Source organism: Magnolia sinica, chromosome 17 (assembly GCF_029962835.1).
Source record: "Magnolia sinica isolate HGM2019 chromosome 17, MsV1, whole genome shotgun sequence".
Lineage (NCBI taxonomy): Eukaryota > Viridiplantae > Streptophyta > Magnoliopsida > Magnoliales > Magnoliaceae > Magnolia > Magnolia sinica.
Window position 1 is genome coordinate 8414878 of NC_080589.1, and position 18494 is coordinate 8433371.

General features: G+C 41.7%; 1 protein-coding gene across 2 annotated transcripts; it reads left to right on the forward strand.

The window, feature by feature from the left end:
- Positions 1-3966: 3966 nt before the first annotated feature.
- On the forward strand, positions 3967-10063 carry LOC131230939 (uncharacterized). 2 transcript variants are annotated; one of them, XM_058226965.1, is made up of 10 exons: positions 3967-4389; positions 4475-4558; positions 5332-5465; positions 5553-5650; positions 6035-6090; positions 6168-6282; positions 6363-6517; positions 6600-6670; positions 8613-8727; positions 9715-10063. In XM_058226965.1, the coding sequence occupies exons 1-10, from the start codon at positions 4138-4140 to the stop codon at positions 9874-9876; spliced, it is 1242 nt and encodes a 413-aa protein (XP_058082948.1). In that variant the 5' UTR covers positions 3967-4137; the 3' UTR covers positions 9877-10063. The 2 variants fall into 2 exon arrangements, with proteins under 2 accessions (XP_058082948.1, XP_058082947.1); XM_058226964.1 differs by having other exon boundaries at positions 3969-4389; positions 6002-6090.
- Positions 10064-18494: the final 8431 nt, after the last annotated feature.

The following is an 18494-nucleotide window of genomic DNA, read 5'->3' on the forward strand; positions in this document are numbered from 1 at the left end:
CATCATAATGGGACCTACACAACTTGCTAACATTGAGTGGTGTTGGCTAAGGACCAATGCAATTCCATCTAATCTAATTCCAAGCTTTTCCAATCTTCTCAAACATTGAGGGCCCGTTTCGCCAGGTGGATTGGAAGGGATTGAATGGTATTAGTGTGGATGGCATGGATTTCAAGGTAATGATGGTGTTGCCAGTGGATTGTCTTAAGATCCATGGAATTGCCATATCCTGGGATTGCTATATCGAATATGTTTGGCAAGCTGGCCAATCCCAGGGTTAAACCTTCCCATCCCTTCCAATCCCTCAAACCAAACACGTCTAGGCAAATTTGAACGTATTTGGGTGGATTGGATGGGCTTTAAAGGTAATGATGCATTGTCAGTGGATTGTCTTAAGATCTGCTGGATTGATATATTTCGGGATCAGATTACCCAATCTGTCTGGCACACCCTCCAATCCCGGGATTTAACTTCCAACCCCTTCCAATACCATCCAATCCCTTCCAATCCTCCTGGCCAAATGGGCCCGAGTGGAATTGGCATGGACCAAAATGCAATTCCATCCCACCTAATCCCATCTAATACCATGCGGCAAACGCCCCCTTTGGACCTCACAATGACATGCATCTTATCTGGCAGTTCATTAAAAATTTCAACCCATTTTATGGCACCAGACAAAAAATAAGGAAGATACAAAACCTTGGTTGACCACAACACAGGATCCAAACTCATCGGGGACAAAAGTTTGGATCAATATTAATTTCCTGTGGTGGGGCTCACCTCAATGTATGCGATGCATATCCACGCTGCTCATCCATTTATTCAACTCATTTTAGTGTTGTTATTTTTGCATCAATATTTTTTAATATTAATTTATAGTGTTATCCCTGTATAAGAAAAGTTCATATTATATATAACGTTTATTTAACAAAAAAAAATGAGTTAACCTTAACTTAGCTCAACCTAACTAAGATATCTGGATAAAACCAAACCAATCTCAATCTGGCATGATATGGACTAAAAGCTCAAACATTAAGATAGGCTGGAAGCTGCCGGACCAAACTTGGGTCAAGCTCGGTTGGGCTTGGCTCGTATAAAGGTCACACAGCTAAGGTCTTTTCTCATAATCACGATTAAGTGATAATCACAGCCTTTGATTTTAGAGTTGGACGCTAGCCATTGAAAATCTTATTTTCCCTGTTCTATATTCATGGTGGTGTTTGCAATCATCCATACGGTGGCCCACACAGCGAAGATTCCACAACATGAACAGTTCCGATCATCAGACCATCCAGCATGTGGACCACAGTGGTCGGTGAAACGCGCTGGATCGTGAGTCACAACAGGGCCAAACGAACACTTGAGACAGTGCAGTTTCTAGTGGCATATCCCAATGCTTCAGTCATCCACACCGTTGATATGATGGGCCTCACCGTGATTGGACTTGGTGTTCCCATCAAATCGCTGTACTACGATTCTGTTTGTCATCTGACATTTGGGTTCACTTTGATAGCCATGCATGGATGGGCCTTGTTCCAAATATATCACTGATCGGACGGTCACAAGCTTGGCATCCTTCAGTAAAGACTGAGGTTTAAAGACCGCGAGTGTACTTGCTCGCTTTAGATGGACAGAGAGTTTTGGGGTAGGTGTGCGAGATCCAAGCCATTCATCGGATAGAGAGCACTGTAAGCTTGTTTTCTACACAAGATCACGCTAGTCCACTCATCGGGTGGGCCACATGCTTGCATTCACCACCGACATGAGCCCGGCCCAACTAGTTTAAACGACACAAAACCGACCCCGGCCCGCTTCGATAGCCCTGAACTCGGGAAGTGGGCTGGCTTGCTTTTAGATCCACCGTACGTTCTGGTTGTCAGTTCGTTCCAGTGGGACTCATTGTTTCAGCGATCCAATCCATTGAGATTATGGGCCCCACCGTTGATGATCAAAGCCATTCAATGGAAAGATCCTAAACGTCCACGGGCTCCATTTGTGCAAACTCAAATCCCAGCTGTACTGTACATGTACAGTCTCTGCTGCCCGAGCATTTAATCGCACCTCCTGTTTCCCAGCCATCCACTTTTCTCATACAATCCAGTCCATCCGTTTACTGGGCCGGTTATAGATGGGTCATGTCTGAAAAATCACACCCAGCTCGGTCTTTAATTGTCGGGCCTAGCCCGGCCTGGACCAGCCCAAACCCGGTCCATTGCCAAAAGAGACCCGATCCGGTGGATCCGACCCGACCAGACCTGATCCAACCCGAACCGACGGTCTAGATTGGTGCGGATCGGGTAGCTCCATCCAGATCCGAAATCTTTCGGGTCGACTTCGTATTACCCCTGATCTGATCCGACCCGACCCGACCCAAAAACCCGATTCGAATAGATCCGAACCGATCCGAACCTACCCGATTTGGAGTAGCTCTTATTGATACTTCTACTTTTCCCTTTGATATGGTCCACTTGAGCTTTGAATATGCATCAATTTTGGATTCAACGACTAAAATGATTTCCAAAAACGAATGGACAACATGGATAAACCACACGCATTCAAGGTGGGCCCCAACAATACTTATTGTGTACTCTCTTGTTTGCTGGTGTACCACACACAGCTATGTACAGGTAGTTGCAGGTACATGTCATGCGAAGACGACTCATTGGAAAGTGGAAACGAATTCACTACTCCCCCACCACTAGCCAATGGTTGGCGGTCGATGCTCTGTGGGCCCCACCATGATGTATTTGTTTCATCAATGCCGTCCATTTATTTTTCTAGATCATTATGTGGTATTATACAAAAAATGAGTATATCCCGATCTCAAGTGGACCATTATAGGAAACAGTTTTGAATGCACGTCAACCATTAAAAAAATTTTGGGGCCCATAAAAGTATTGGATCAAGCTGATCTTTGGTTTTTCCCTCCATCTGGGTCTTTATGACCTAATCAACAGATTGGATGTCAAATAAATAGTACAGTGGGCCTTAGTATGATTTAAATGATGGATATCTAATCACTTTTGTTTTCCTATGGTGTGTGGTCCACCTGAGATTTATCTCCCTATACTAATTCAAAGAAAGCCCTAAAATCATCTTTAAAAATTGATGAATGGAAGGGATGAGATACATACATCATGGTGGGGCCCACAGATCACTGACCACTGCCCACGAGGCTGGTGTCAGGGGGAGTAGCCAATCCGTCCCGTCTTCGGTGCACTGGTGCAGGTGCTCTTCGAGCTGCGAGTTGTACGAACGGTTCAAAGGTGATCAAAGTTTTATGGCCCTACAGTGATGTATTTATTATATCTGCAAAAATGGATCATATCCAAAGATCATCTGGACCACATTCAGTGTGGTCCCACTACTTTTTCCAGTGTGGTTTACTTGATAGTTAGATCTATCTTATTTTTTGTCTCAAGCCTTAACACTAGCTCGCCAAATGGATGAACGGTTTGGATATAACACATATTCCATGATCAGACCCACATAACTTCATAACATAAAGACATCTTTTCGTGAGCTGCCGTGCAAAGCATGTTCACCGCTACGCCTCGAGCTCCGAGATGTATGAACGGCTCAAATGATATCAATCTCATATGGCCCCACAATGATGTATTTATTATATCCATACCGTTTATCCATTTTGCATGATCATTTTAAATCATTTGAAAAAATAAAATAAAACATATCTAAAGCTAAAATGGCCACACCAAAAATAGCAATGGGATAATAATTTTCACCATTTTTAACCCTTGGAATCGCATCTAACCCTATCCAACTCGGATTATCTGAACGAGTCGGACTCGGTTCGGGTCAGACCAACCATGTCTCGGGTTGAGTCCTATGTTCCGGACTCCGTCCGGATCGGAACGGATTCGGGACAGCCCAGTTAGATTTCGGACAGGATCGGGTTAGCCCTAATCGGATCCGACTCGGTCCGATGCCCACCTCTCCCACCCCTACGGCCATTACCTCCCACTTTCTCCCTCCTTCAAAAACCCTAAAAACGGGAAGTGGAGTAGCCTTTGGGGCCAAACCTCATAAAAAAAGCAAAGCGATATTACAGAACTGCCATCGGATTCTACGCTTCCATCTTTAGCGGATTGAGAATCCTAGAAAACGTCCAAAAGAGAAATGGAGTCCGAATCCACAGACCTGAAAACCCTAGAAAACCTCAACTCTCTCCAAATCTCCTCACTCAGAGAAGAAGAAGACGAGGAAATTGGAGAACGAATTGAAGAAGAAGAAGGAGAAGCCGATGATGACGACGATGATGAAGACGAAGCAGAAGAAGACGTGGCTGTAACGTTAGGTTTCGTCGAGAAGCCGAAGAATCCCCAATCGCTCCTCCGACACTTATTTCCTAGCAAGGCGGGAGGTGTGCCGGTATGCTGCAAGTTCGTGGAATTTCAAATTCCCAATTTTCTAGATTTTGAGTAATTGAGTTTTTTTTTTGGGTCTCTGTTTGTAGGCGTGGTTGGATCCGGTCGATTTACCGTCGAAAAAGTCCCGTAACTGTGGATTCTGTGGAGAGCCTCTGCAATTCTTGCTTCAGGTATTTAAAATTTGTAAACTTTTTTTTTAAAATTTTTTTCCTTTTTCTTGCAATTGTTGAAATGGATTGTTTGGATGATGCATTTTTAAGATTTGAGTTTGATTCAGTAACTAATTCAACTGAGAGAGAGAGAGAGAGAGAGAGAGAGTTATTTTTTAAATTGAGGAATGATCAAATGCTGAGGCTCAGCGCCCGGCATTCAAAGCTGTCCAAGCTGTACCTTTTCTCCCGCCAGCATGTCGTATGTGCAGGTGGGCATCTGACATGAGCAGAAGGTGGAAATTGATATGAAGATCACCTGGTGTGAAAATCAGGCCAATACCACCCATCCTTTCTGCTTTTCCATGCATACCAATAGTGACAAATCTCATTCTCGGCAATTTCTCGGGCAAGAAATTTCTCAGGAGATATTCAAAATTTGAGGTTTTAGGCCATTTAGTTTCAATTTTGTTTGGGGGAATCGTTCCTTTCATATTTGCTTATGTTGTTACCCACTGTTCATCTAGCACTGGGGATCATTTATTTTGGCTGCAAAAGTGTTTCTCTTGGAATGGAAAAGATGAATGTTGTTCCATCTCGCTCGAAGTCTAGAAGCTAGAGGGGAATCAATCTCCCTTGTTCTGACCCATTAGAGTTTTTTTTTTTCCTCTTTCGATTCATTATTTTCTCTATTGTTTCTTTCCACTATTGGTAGAGTTATATTTTACAAAGAAAAGGAATAACATTCTCTTGATAGACTTTATTTTATTTTTACAATTTTCATTTCATGGAAGGTTTATGCACCAATTTCTGAGAAGGAATCTGCTTTTCATCGGACATTATTCATATTCATGTGCACATCTATGACTTGCCTCCTCCAAGACCAGCATGAGCAATGGAAGCGCAAACCTGAGAAGCCATCTCGCAGGTAATGGGAAACTAGTACACTTAAGAGTCAAAATTGATTCTCATCGTTGCTGAATTCCACTGCTCTGATGCTTGGATGGTTTCTAAGTGTGAAGGTTTTCCGTTGCCAGCTACCTCGCTCTAATGCATTCTACTCAAGCAATCCTCCAAAGCATGATGGGACTGATAAACCATCTGGAGCCGGAGGTAATCTGACTTCTTCTTCTTCTTCTTCTTCTTTTTGCATTGCTTACGTTGCGGATCTTTTCCCCCAGAAATTCAAACCATTACTACAGAATTTATGTTACAATTGAAGCGGAACACAGAACTCTAGATTTGCTTATATTTTTATTTTTTACCCCTACGCATTCCAATGCTCGTTTTCTGTAGCTTTTGGTTTCTAGGTATATGATTGATCTTGAACTACGTCGATTGATAAAGTAGTTTGAATGCGTGCAGCATGATGAAGATTTGTACATATAACGTGGACACACATTCATTTGCATTCATTTTACATTCCTTTTGGTGATCCCATTACTCTCATGTGGTTTGTTTTAGCTGCACTCTGTTGTTGGTGTGGCACATGGAAAGGAGAGAAGCTTTGTAGTAGTTGCAGGAGAGCACGATATTGCTCTGAGAAACATCAGGTATTCATGAGTCTGTGAATCAATTTGGCTTAGTTTTCCTTGGAATCAATGCCAAAAAAATATAGTTTTCTTTTTAGGTCATGCATTGGCGCTCAGGGCATAAGGTTGATTGTAGACGGATAAGCATTTCTTCTCAATCTCCCAGCTCTACTGACAGTAATAGCAGAAACACTTTGGCGGAGATAGACAAAGGTCAGTAACATAGTGTTGGGAAGGAGGAACTATTTCAAAAATCACTAGATCACTAGGGCTGATGAATTTTGTTTTGCTAGTTGCCTGCAACACATTATGGCCAGAGTATGAGATCATTTGTGAGGATGAATGTGTTTTTGATACGGAGGAGGCCGAAACCAACGGCCAGGCAATTTCACTAGTTTCGAATGACCACATGGATGAAACGTTCAAATCCTTGTTGGACAAGTTCAAGGTATGACTCCATGGTTGATTTTGGAATTATGCTTCAAGATGCTCAGATCTTTACATGTGCTTCTTTTGGATCCGCCATGCAGGGAAATGACGATAAAAGAAGTTGGGCATGTTTTCAAGAGCGCATTGCTAAGGCCCCTGAGCAAGTATTAAGGTTAGTGCTCCCATGCATTCTGATACTGCTAGTCGCTTTATTTTTAACTAATTTGAAGAAGGGCAAAGGTAAAATCAGGCAAACTAGTCCCCTCTCTGGTCCAGCAACTCATCTGCTGTGCACGTGAAATACATGCATGCCAATCTGGCTTGTCCAAATCATGGGTCCCAATGTCTAAATTACATAGATTGTATGATCCTAACCATTCAAATGATAACCATCAAATTGATGGTAAAAGAAAATGTTTTATGGTCCAAATTCAGCAGTTAAATCAGATGGTTAAGAATGTCTGAGTGTGATTTAGAGCTATGATCCATCCACAATGGGACCCACTTTGAGTGGTTCAAAATAAGCAGGCATGTGTATGACATGTACACTGGGCAATTATTACTAGTATTATTTTGATTTTTGAAAGGAGACAAAGTACACTGGATGATTTGCCCGTTCAGATTGATATACATGTATATTACGTATATAGTGGCTGTGCATATGTGTACAATGTTCTATAGAGTGCTTTGATGTGTTGGGACGTTTCATTGAAAACCCTATTCTAGCATAATAGGATTCTCTTGGATGCATTAGAGTGCTTCGATGTGTCCGACATTGTACAAATTTTCCCATAATTGCCATAAATAAATGTTGTCCACTCGGCATGTGAGCCCCAATTCTAAACATATTTGGATGGGTTAGAAAAATTCAAGTTTTTCACAGGCATACCCTTGTTTTGCAAACTTTTGGCCAGCTTAGATCAACCTGATTCTTGGGCTAGGGCATCAATATAATGGTGCCTTTCTGATGGATGGATTGGATCTCGGACCCGTCGTTTCATGCTAGCACATGTTGGCATGTACATGAGCTTTACTGCACATTCATATGCACGTAGCAAAGCCCTTTATGTCTACCCCTCAGCGGATGACCACCTATTGGCTGGTTAGGATCATCCGACAATTTTCAACTTTGGCATATGCTCCATCCATCATAGGACTACTATTATGATAGCACAGATACCAGTGCGGCACCCAAATATGACCTCATGTATAACTATAGTCTTAGGGGTATTGTGGTCATGTAAAAGTACAGAAAAATACATGACTTAGTTTATAAAAAAATATTTTTTGTTTTTGTATAGTATAGATAAAACTTATTGATTGTAATCAACTTGTTAATTTTAATCAATCTATGTAATAGACTGTTAGATAGCACTTGATTTTAATCAGCCTATGTAGTTGTCTATTACATTATGCTTGTGGGAGTTTAATGCTCCCATTGCCAGTCCACAGCCGGGACAAAGGAGGGTAGCATCAAGTTGGCAGCCGGCATCAAACTTACGCCATACCTTCCAACATGAATCTGAACAGTATGACATTCCAAAGCCCTTGATAGAGTGGAATGGCAGAAAAGGATTCATGTAGCCAACCTGGTTACATCCTGATCCATAGCTCAAGTGGTAGACTGAGTGAAAGATAACCTCGTTTCAACACTGAGGTCTTGGTATCGATTCCTAGTGGGGTGGCTAACAGTGAAGTGTGAACTGACAGTGGGTGTACTAACAAGCTAACAAAAGAAGAAGAAAAAAAAATTGTAGCCAACTTGGTTTAGTTGCGATCAGGCTTAGATGATTATGATGATGATAAAATAGATAAATTTGAAGTGTACAACAAAATTCAGCTGGGAAAAGGGTGCCAGGGCTTCCCAAATTCAGGCAAATATGCTTTCATCAATCACCTGCTCTCAAGTCTCACCAGAATAGCTGTTTATTCATTCTCATTAAAGGAACCACACTGACTGCAATGCCAACAATGATCTCAAAAGTTCTGCTTCTGTGTCTCGATGATATTTTCATAGAACTTTTCTACAAGAGCTCTGATAATCATAACATAATCTAATTGCATGTACATGATATTCCTGAGAGACCCATTAGCACTATGTGGACATTTCACAGGTATTGTCGAGATGCAAAGGCAAAGCCACTATGGCCTATGTCAAGCGGCCGGCCATCTAAAGCCGATATTCCAAATTGCAGCTACTGCAATGGCCCTCAATGTTATGAATTCCAGGTATGGAGATCCCTTCTCTCACCTGGCTGTTCACCTCACTACTACAGATTCCTAGTAACCAGCTATGCTGCAAACAAAAGCTCTTATTATTGTTATTGTTGTTGTCATCATCATCTCAACTGCAATTTTGGTCAGAGGTGATGGGAAAATGCTAGCCCACTTGATGCGGGTTGCTTTTCTACACTGCTGCAAGTGCAAAGTGCATAAGTCGCCTTTGGGAGCCCTTCCAGCAACAATTTGGCAATGGCCCCAAACCCTCCTGTTACCGTTCCCATTTTGCAGCTGAGCTTTGCTATAAGACATACTGACGTATTGCTTTAGGATACATCGTGACCGTAGCCTTTGGATCTGGGTTCATATTTGGCGATCCAAACCGTTTACACAACGGGCTTCATCATGGATGGAGGATGCTAGAGGTGCAGCTCTGGTGGGTTGGGTTGGGTTGAGCAGCAAGCGGAGCCTGACCCAATCTCAACAGTACCCAACCTGCAACCTGACCTGACCCTAATTCCAACCTGAGTTCCCTAACCCAAACCTGACCTGAATTCCTCTATACTCAACCTTTAACTGACTAAACCCAATCCAACCCGATCCGAATTTAGTCATTATTACCAACTCGACCTAACTTGACCCAAATTTTCTCAACACAAACCCAACCCGATTTCAAATTGGGTTGGCGTTTTCCAACCCTAACCCAACCCAAGGAACCTTACAACCCGCCTCGAACTCAGGTTGGGTCACTCGGGCTCGGGTTAACCCAAGCCCATGCTGTTAGCTGTAGAGGCTTTTTTCCCCTAACACTTTTGACCATTTTACTCTTTTCCTTTGAATATGTAGTCTCCTTAACCGTTGTTTAGGGGGCCATTGATCAAAATTTACAATCTCCCAATCTTGAAGATTCCAATGGCCTGCAGCAATACGCTTGGATGTCTTCTGACAAACCTCTGCTTTATTTTCTTCTTCTTATTATGTTATCCACATTTGCAGGTATTGCCTCAACTGCTTTATTACTTTGGTGTGACAAATAATACGGACTCTCTTGATTGGGCGACCATTGCTGTCTATACCTGCACAGCCTCTTGTGAAGCAAGCGTAGGTTACAAAGAGGAATTTGCTTGGGTTCAGCTCTCATCTCCTTCGGCTATATAACAGTGATAATCTTATACAAACATATTGATAATTAGTTGAATCGGTGAATGTTTTCTTCTTTTGGATTTTGGTGGTTTTGGTGTCCGTGGAACGAAGTGCGGCAATGATAGAGAGTGGAATGACATCTTCAGGTGGATTTCTGAAGATCCTTTTGAGATTGTTGGATAATCAACTTCAGTTTTGCTAATTCCAACAAGTGTTTGCAGTGCCGGTCCTGTTCATGCCATCACAATTGCCAACGTATGTACATGAGATGAATTTTAGAATCCATTGTGGTGGACCCTACGATGTAGAGGACCAGCATACGGCCAGCCTGATGAGATGACTGGATGGTTTGGATGTTCCATGCCCGACTCGGCATATCTGGCTGTCTATATAGGGGTTGGGACTGTAAGCTTTGCGTGCGTCCAATTGGCAAACCTATCTTTCTGAGGGGGAGTGGATTAGGTGTTAACCTCATGGCGGGCCCACCTTAATTATTTTTCGTATATCTACACCGTCCATCCATTTTTTTCCGCCCGTTTTAGGATGTGGTTCCGAAAATTAGGCAGATCCAAATCTCAGGCGCAACACACCACATGAAGCAGAGCTGATTGAAGGCCTACCATTAAAAATTTCCTAGGGCCCACTGTAATGTTTATTTGCCATCCAACCCTTTGATGAGGTCAACCAGATCTGGATGGAGTGAAGATACAAAGATCGGCTTGATCCAAAGCTTTTGTGGCCCATGAATTTTTTAATGGTTATTCACCACTGTTTCCGGTGGTGTGGTCCACCTGAGATTTGGATCTACTTAATTTTTGGGATCGAGTCCTAAAATGAGCTGGAAAAACGGATGAACAGGTTGGATATGCATCACATTCATCAAGGTGGGTCCCACACTGTAAGGGTCCGCTCCCCATAGGCCAAGTGTAACGCAAGGTGAATAGCTTCCTGATGTGCCAATTTCATACAGGTGGGACCCAAGGTTCGTTGTTCCATACCATTGATCTTATTGGACCCACTCCAGATAGGACATGACTCAAAAATATTCCAGTTTGGAAAATCATACACATCAGATATTTGGCCTTTTTGCTGGTGGGCCTTTTTTGTATTTTGGGCCAGAAATCAAAGTGTTAGGGGCCTTTCAATCTAGGATTTTTTCTCTCTCCCTTTCTGACCAATCTTCCATCCGAAGTATGGAGTTCAACATCAATGGTCTGGATAACCAGATCGTGGGCCCCATTTGTACTCAACGGCGCATCAGGACACTAATCATGTCTGATACATACCTACACCAATGTTAGGTATGCATACCTACAAGCATATGCACTCATGTAGATGCAGGAAAGCCATACATTCGCACTCAAATGCGACAAAACAACCCAGTATCTAGGCTGTTTTGGACCTTTGATCTGGCGTGCGTGATAGGCCATGTACAAATATCCCAGTGGCCTGATGATCCTAGCCATCCATACCAGACTGTCAGGTTCATGTTGAATGTGAACCAATGGTAGGTCATGTTCCTTTATTTAACGGCCTCGTTTGCCGGCTAACTAAGCTCCAGGAAGTTTTAACGGTGGGCGTTCAATCACCACTATATATTGTGTTGTGATCCACTTGAGCTTTTTATTTCGGCTCATGCACTAAAATAAGTTGGCAAAATGGATGAAACACATACATCACGGTGGGCCCCACAGAGCCCTAGTGGTGCTGGGGTCGCCGACCAATCTGCCTCCGGTTTTTCAGTTGGACGTGTATGGACTGCTAGACAGTTGAAGCATGATCATCTATAAGGTGGGTCCTACATGATAGGCGGATCAGATGTTCGACACTTGCCAGGTCACCTTGGGAACTAGCAAAACTCGTACGTGAACTGTGCTGTAGGTTGATCACTCGGTCAAGATGGGGCCACGTCATACTGGTGGGTCCTTACATGGATGGACCCAGATACAAAATTACGGTTGTCCAACGATCGATGGACTTTGTCATTGAGCAAGCTATGATCAGCGGAGTGGAGACCAACGGTCGGAATCATCCGATGATGCGGCCAATAGAGATGGCCCAATCAACGGCCTTATTTATTGACGGCCAGTCAACCTTGCACGTGCGAGAGCAATCCGCAGGAAATTGCTGAGTAGATTTCGAAATCATCCGATCGCGAGGGAACGCGGGTTGCATATTGACATTTGACAGTACGACGGTGCTCTGTGGGCCCCATCATGATGTATATGTTTTATCCACACCGTCCATCCATTTTGGATGATTATTTCGGATTACGATCCCAAAAAATTTCCAGATATAAATTTCTGGTGGACCACAATACAGGAAAACAAAGGCGATCGAATGGCCACCATTAAAAATTTTCTACGGTCCGCTGTAATTTCTATTTTCCATCCAACCCATTGATTAGGTCATAAAAACATGGATTAAGTTTTTAAAAAAATAATCAACTTCATCCAAAATTTTCGTGGCCTTCAAGAAGATTTTAATGATGAGCGTTCAATCACTACCTTTTCTTTGTGGTGTGGTCCAACTGAGATTCGGGTGAACCTAAATTTTTTTCCTATGCCCTAAAATGACCTCTAAAATGGATGAACGGCGTGGATAAAATACACACATCATTGTGGGACCCACAAGCACCGTACAGTAGCCAGTCAACTGGCAGTGTCAGTATGCAATCCGCGTCCATCGCGATGAATGGAATTCAAAATCAAGGGTCCTAACCCGTTGAAATCGCGCCAATCTTAACGTCAGGGACGAACCCAAGTCTGCTAATTCAAATTCCTCAGATTTCTCCTTTCTGTTATCTCTCTCTCTCTCTCTCTCTCTCTCTCTCTCTCTCTCTCTCGTTCGTTTATATCTTCCCTTCCCCATTTCTCCAAACCTCACCAAAAACCCTTCAAATCCATCTGTCGTTGAATCCATACTCACATCACACCCCAACCCAACCCAACCCATTTCTCTAATGGCATCACTCTCCAGCTATCTTGAAGACAAAGATCAAGAAGACGCCGTCCAAGACTCGAACATCTCTGATTCGTTTATCTGCTCTGAAGATGTTAGCCACCCATCTGCAGACCCAAAAACTTCAAAAAACACTAAAAAACCATATCTCCTATCAATCACCAACCTCAAACTCAAGATACCCAAACCATTCAAGAGAAGAAGTCTTAGAAGCAACAGCTTCATCATTGTCAGAACCCCCACAAGATTAGATGACCAAAGAGAGATTCCAACAAATCAGCCTTCTATTCAATCCGATGACTCGAGCGATAAAAATACTCTAACTAGTTCTGTTTCTGATCAGAGCAGTAGCTTTGGCAGTCTAAAGACAGAAGAGTCCCAAGTAAGATGTGACAAACAAAAGATCAACGGCAAAGATTGGATTGATTTGGTTTCAAGAATGAGTCTTGATAGTGAAATTAGCTCAGATGGCTGCAATCAATCGATTACAGTACTCAATTCAGTAATTGAAGAAGACAATGGTGTGAAAAAGGTGGGATGTGATATTGAGAATCTCAGCGTCGTAAAGTACAAAAAAAGAGGACAACGAAATTTCGTAGCAATCATATTGTCACTGGCTACATTCAATCTCTCTAGCAAGAAAAAACTAGTGAATTTTGTTAAGTCCAGTTTCAGTTCGACTGAAAGCAATGGTAGTAATAGCATTGTTAGTCGTAGTAGTTATAGTGATGGAGAAAGTGACTTATCTTCAAGGGTTCCGACGAAGTTGGAGCGCATGAAATGGATCGTTAAGAGCTCATGTTTACCGATGAAGTCCCGGGATACAAAGAATGGTAAGAATGAAATTTGGAGGAAGAGGATTCTGATGGGTAGGCGATGTCAGCCATTGAATTTTTTGGGGATCATATACTTTGATGAGGATGGAAATCAGTTAGAAGGGTTGCCAAGGCCGAGAAGAGAATTCACATGGGAGATCAAACACCGGATTCATTTCGTCGATTGCAATGGTGAGGCAGATGATCAGCTAGTAGAGGTTGTTACTAGGAATTAAGGTATTTCTTCTCTTCTTCTTCTTCTTAACTTTTGCTGATTACAATAAGCTTCAGTTGAAATAAGGATATGGATGGCCTCTTTTCACTCATTCATTCATTTTTATTTATTTATTTTAAATGTAAATATTTTGGAGATTTTATTAACTTGTCTCTGCGGGTTTTTCCAGTAAACAGTATCAATTAGATGCAACATTAAGGATACAAATGGGTTGGGTGGGGTCAGGTGGAAGGTGGGCCAGACATGACCCATTTAAGAATCATGTTGGAATTTTGGACCCAGATACAACCCACTATAATTTGGGTTGGGTCTAGGTTGGGTTAAAAGTAAAAGTAAAAAAATAAAAATAAATTGCTGACCCAGGTATTTAATGTGATCCATGGCCTGTGCTGATTATTGCGTTGGCCGGGTTTGGGTAGGGGTGTGCACCGAGTCGAACCAAGTCAAGCTGGCCTCATCTTAACTCGGCTCGGCCAGTAGGTGACCCCAGCTTGAACTTGGCTTGGCTCGGTTGGTCAGCCGGTTTGAGCCAAGTTTGACCAAAATTAAGCCTCTGCACATTTTCACAAACACATGCTGTGCACTTTCAATTTCTCACTGTATGTAAAACAACAACAACTGTTTACAAGTATTTCATCAAACACCTTATAGGCAACATCAAAATCAAGAAAAAATGGTATTTGTTTCTTATACATACCTTCCTTGCTACTAGCCGACACTTTGTTGAGTCATTTCAGCAAATACTTCACTGAACTAGTTCAATTTGAGTTCAGTTCGAGTTGGGATTCGATCCGAGTCGATTTCGGGAAAGGTCGAACTTGGTTCGAAATTTTGTCGAGTTCAAAAAATCAGCTCGACTTGGCTCGAATTTAGCTTTGAACCGAGTTGAATCGAGCTTTTTCGTGTCCAGTCGAGTGAGCTAACCGAGCTAACTTAGTTTGTGTACACCCCTAGGTTTGGGTAAGATACATATATTACAAATGAGTTTCCACACAAATAATGTCCAAAAAATGACTAACGGTTTACATTCAAAAGTAAAATCGAATTGTTAGGGTTGTTCAGTCAATATGATTTTTAGAATTTTCTTCCTTAATATCAAGGCCTACCATTTGCATAGTACAGATTATTATAAGTAGTAGATGGGTAAACACATTTGAAAACAAAAGGTGGTGAGCTACTTATAATCTTGCTCAAAATAAGAAGAAGAAAGTTCATTTTAGTATGGCTCAAATAAGACCCATGTAAAACACTGTTCAGGTCATATCGAGTCGAGTTTATTTTAAGGGAATTTGGACCTGACCCATTTAGTAATTAAGGTCAATGTCCATTGATCCCTGAGAGAGCAGAAGTTATATGATAAAAGTCACAATGATTGGGTGATCCTAGCCGTTAATTGGAGGACTCTTGAGGATTTACAAATGGACAATTAAGAAAGAGCACAACCCAAAATTGACATGAAATGGTAAAAATCCTTAATGAATAGGATCATCCAACTATTGTGATTTCTAATGTTCCGTAGAATACATGTGTGCCACTTTTACTCAGTACATACTTCCTAAGCAAGGAGGCCCTTAGTGGAGTGAATGCTTAGTATGCATGGCATGCGTTACCCGTGACGGACATGTGGTGTCGGGGGAACAATTTAATTGATGGAACAGATTCTAATATATATATATATATATATATATATATATATATATATATATATATATATATGGAAATGGTTCTATGCGGCCGAGCTAATGCGAAGTGTCAAACTGTGTGGATCCCATAGTTATGCGTGTCTAACATCAACACCGTGCATTTGATGGGTCCCCTTTAAATTATGGGATATCCCAAAAATCAGCCGTATACGGAACTTAGGTGGACCATACCATCTAAAATCATGTGAAGACATGCTTAAAACATATAAAAGCACTTGGTGGGGCCCACCTGAAATTTGGATATGTCTGAAACTTGGTCTAACCCCTCATCCAAGTGGGACACAGATAATGGATGGGCTGGATTTGTGAACCACATCTCGGTAGATCCAACAAATGATTATGAATGTTTTAATGGGAGGGTAACCCCTCTCAACTTTTGTACATGGTGTGGCCCACCCAAGTCATTGATTGACTTGATTTTTAAGCTCGTGGCCCACCATGGAATGGTGCATCTGGCTGATGGGTTAGATGTTCAACACGCATCAAGGTGGGACCCACACAACTCGACCTCATGGGCAGTTCCCATGAGCTCGACCGTATAGAACCTTTTCCCTATAACTCTCCATGAGGTGGAGCTGTGTGGGTCACACCATATACAAAAGTTGAGAAGGGTTACCCTCCCATTAAAACATTCATAATCATTTGTTGGGTCTACCGAGATGTGGTTCACAAATCCAGCCCATCTATTATGTGTGTCCCACTTGGATGAGGGGTCAGACCAAGTTTCAGACACATCCAAATTTCAAGTGGGCCCCACCAAGTGCTTTTATATGTTTTAGGCATGTCTTCACATGATTTTAGATGGTATGGCCCACCAGAGTTCCGTATACAGCCGATTTTTGCGATATTCCATAATTTAACGAGGACCCATCAAATGCATGGTGTTGATGTTCGACATACATCATGGTGGGGCCCACACAGCTCGACCTCATGGGGAGTCCCCATGAGCTCTACTGTATAGAACCTTTTCCCACACACACACACACACACACACACTATTTTGGACTCTTTTTTTGTTTTGTTTTAAAGGTCCAAAACAAAAAATTCAAGTCTATGTTTGTTACGTCCAACATTAACTTCGTTTGATAAATATTGTATGTTATTATGGAACAATTTTGAACTTTGTTGGATAATACAATTTGCTGAAGCAAGAACACCGTCATGACATGTACAACAAATGTACCATTTTAAGGTGATGAACAATCCAAATCAGAACCACCATTTTATTATTGTGTTTTAGAATACATATGTAACAGTTAGACATATAGAAACATATATACTGTAGATAGTTATATGGATGGATTCAATATATATCTATAGAGATTCAGGATGCGTATGCATATGTATCCCATGTGGTGAACCCGCAAACTTCTGTTACTGAGAAAAGTACATTTTTGTTAACTGATTTTGGTCCTTCTTTTCCTTGCATAGATATTGAACAGAATGAGCTATTTTTATTGCCACTGTAATTTTAAATCCGAATGTGTGAGTGCCCCTCAAAAGTAAGTAAATACATCCGAAGCATATAAATTGCAGTTAATCCTGCCGTGGAACATAATATTATTGCGAAAATCAGTGACTACAACCAACTATCATTAAGAATTTCATCTTTGGATACTTCAGTCATTTAAAGACATGGGTTTTGATGGAGGCGGATTGCGTGGTGAACCCAACACCACATGGCCATGTGGTGTAAGGACTTATGAGACCCACCACGGTGTCCATCTTGCCAATTTATTTCAAGGAATGAGACCAAAATTGAAGAATATCGAACGCCTACCATCGAAAACTTCTTAAAGCTCCAAAACTTCTCAATTATGTTTTTCCTTTTCTTTTCTTTTTTAAATGATATACCTTTGTATTTATGAACAGAGGGTATATAAAGCGAAGATTTCAGGTGGACTCCACAAAAATCAAGCCTCACCCATCATATAACAAGATAAGCAAAAACAAAATAAGAGAACTAGAAAGAGCCAATTCCTCCCTAAAGAGCTCCAAGTACTGGCCTCGCCTACTGACAGCCCTTGTCGTGTTTTCCCTTCATTCAAGTCTTGTGTTACCTTATGAACAAGTTGAATACCAAATAAACATTACGGTGGGCATAGGAAGGTTTCAATGGTGAGTGTTATTGTCTCCATTGATTTTTGTAGTGTGGTCCACTTGAACTTTGGATCTGCCTCATTTTTAAGCTCATGTCCTAAAATGATCTTGCAAAATGGATGGATGGTGTGGATATAACACATACATCATGGTAGGGCATATGAAGTTTGCCACATCAATAAGTCCATTGTTATGCTCTACGCTACTTGATTCGGCCCAAGGAGTAGAGCTGGGCATTTCATACCCGAACCGGTGGATCCGGACCGATCAGACCCGATCCGACCCGATTCGAACAGAACCGATGGTTAGGATCGGGTAGCGTAATCCCATCGAAGTCCCATCGAGCGCGCATGCAGAATTATGTAAATACAGGATTTGTTTCCTATTTCAATTGTGATACTATATGATTATATATATATATATATATATATATATATATATATATATATATATATATATATTTTACCACCTAGGCTTTACGTTCGGCGCCAAAAAATCCCACCCAATGTACACTTGAGCTAGCTAGATGTCAACTCTATCTCTCTATCTCTCTCTATATCCTTGATTTTCTCTCTATATCTGTCTCTCTCTTTCTGTTGAAGAAGAAGGCTAGCTAGATGTCCCGTAGATCAAATCCTTTTCTTTCTGCCGTTGGGTTTTAGAGCTTGGATTTCTCTGTTGGAAGAGAGAAAGAGGGAAAGAGAAAGCAGACTGCGGACAAATATGGAGAGTGCACGAATAGCCGGACAGACATGGAGATAAAAAATAAACGACAGAAACTAGTGGGAGATGAGACAGATCACGAGATATGTTTTATAT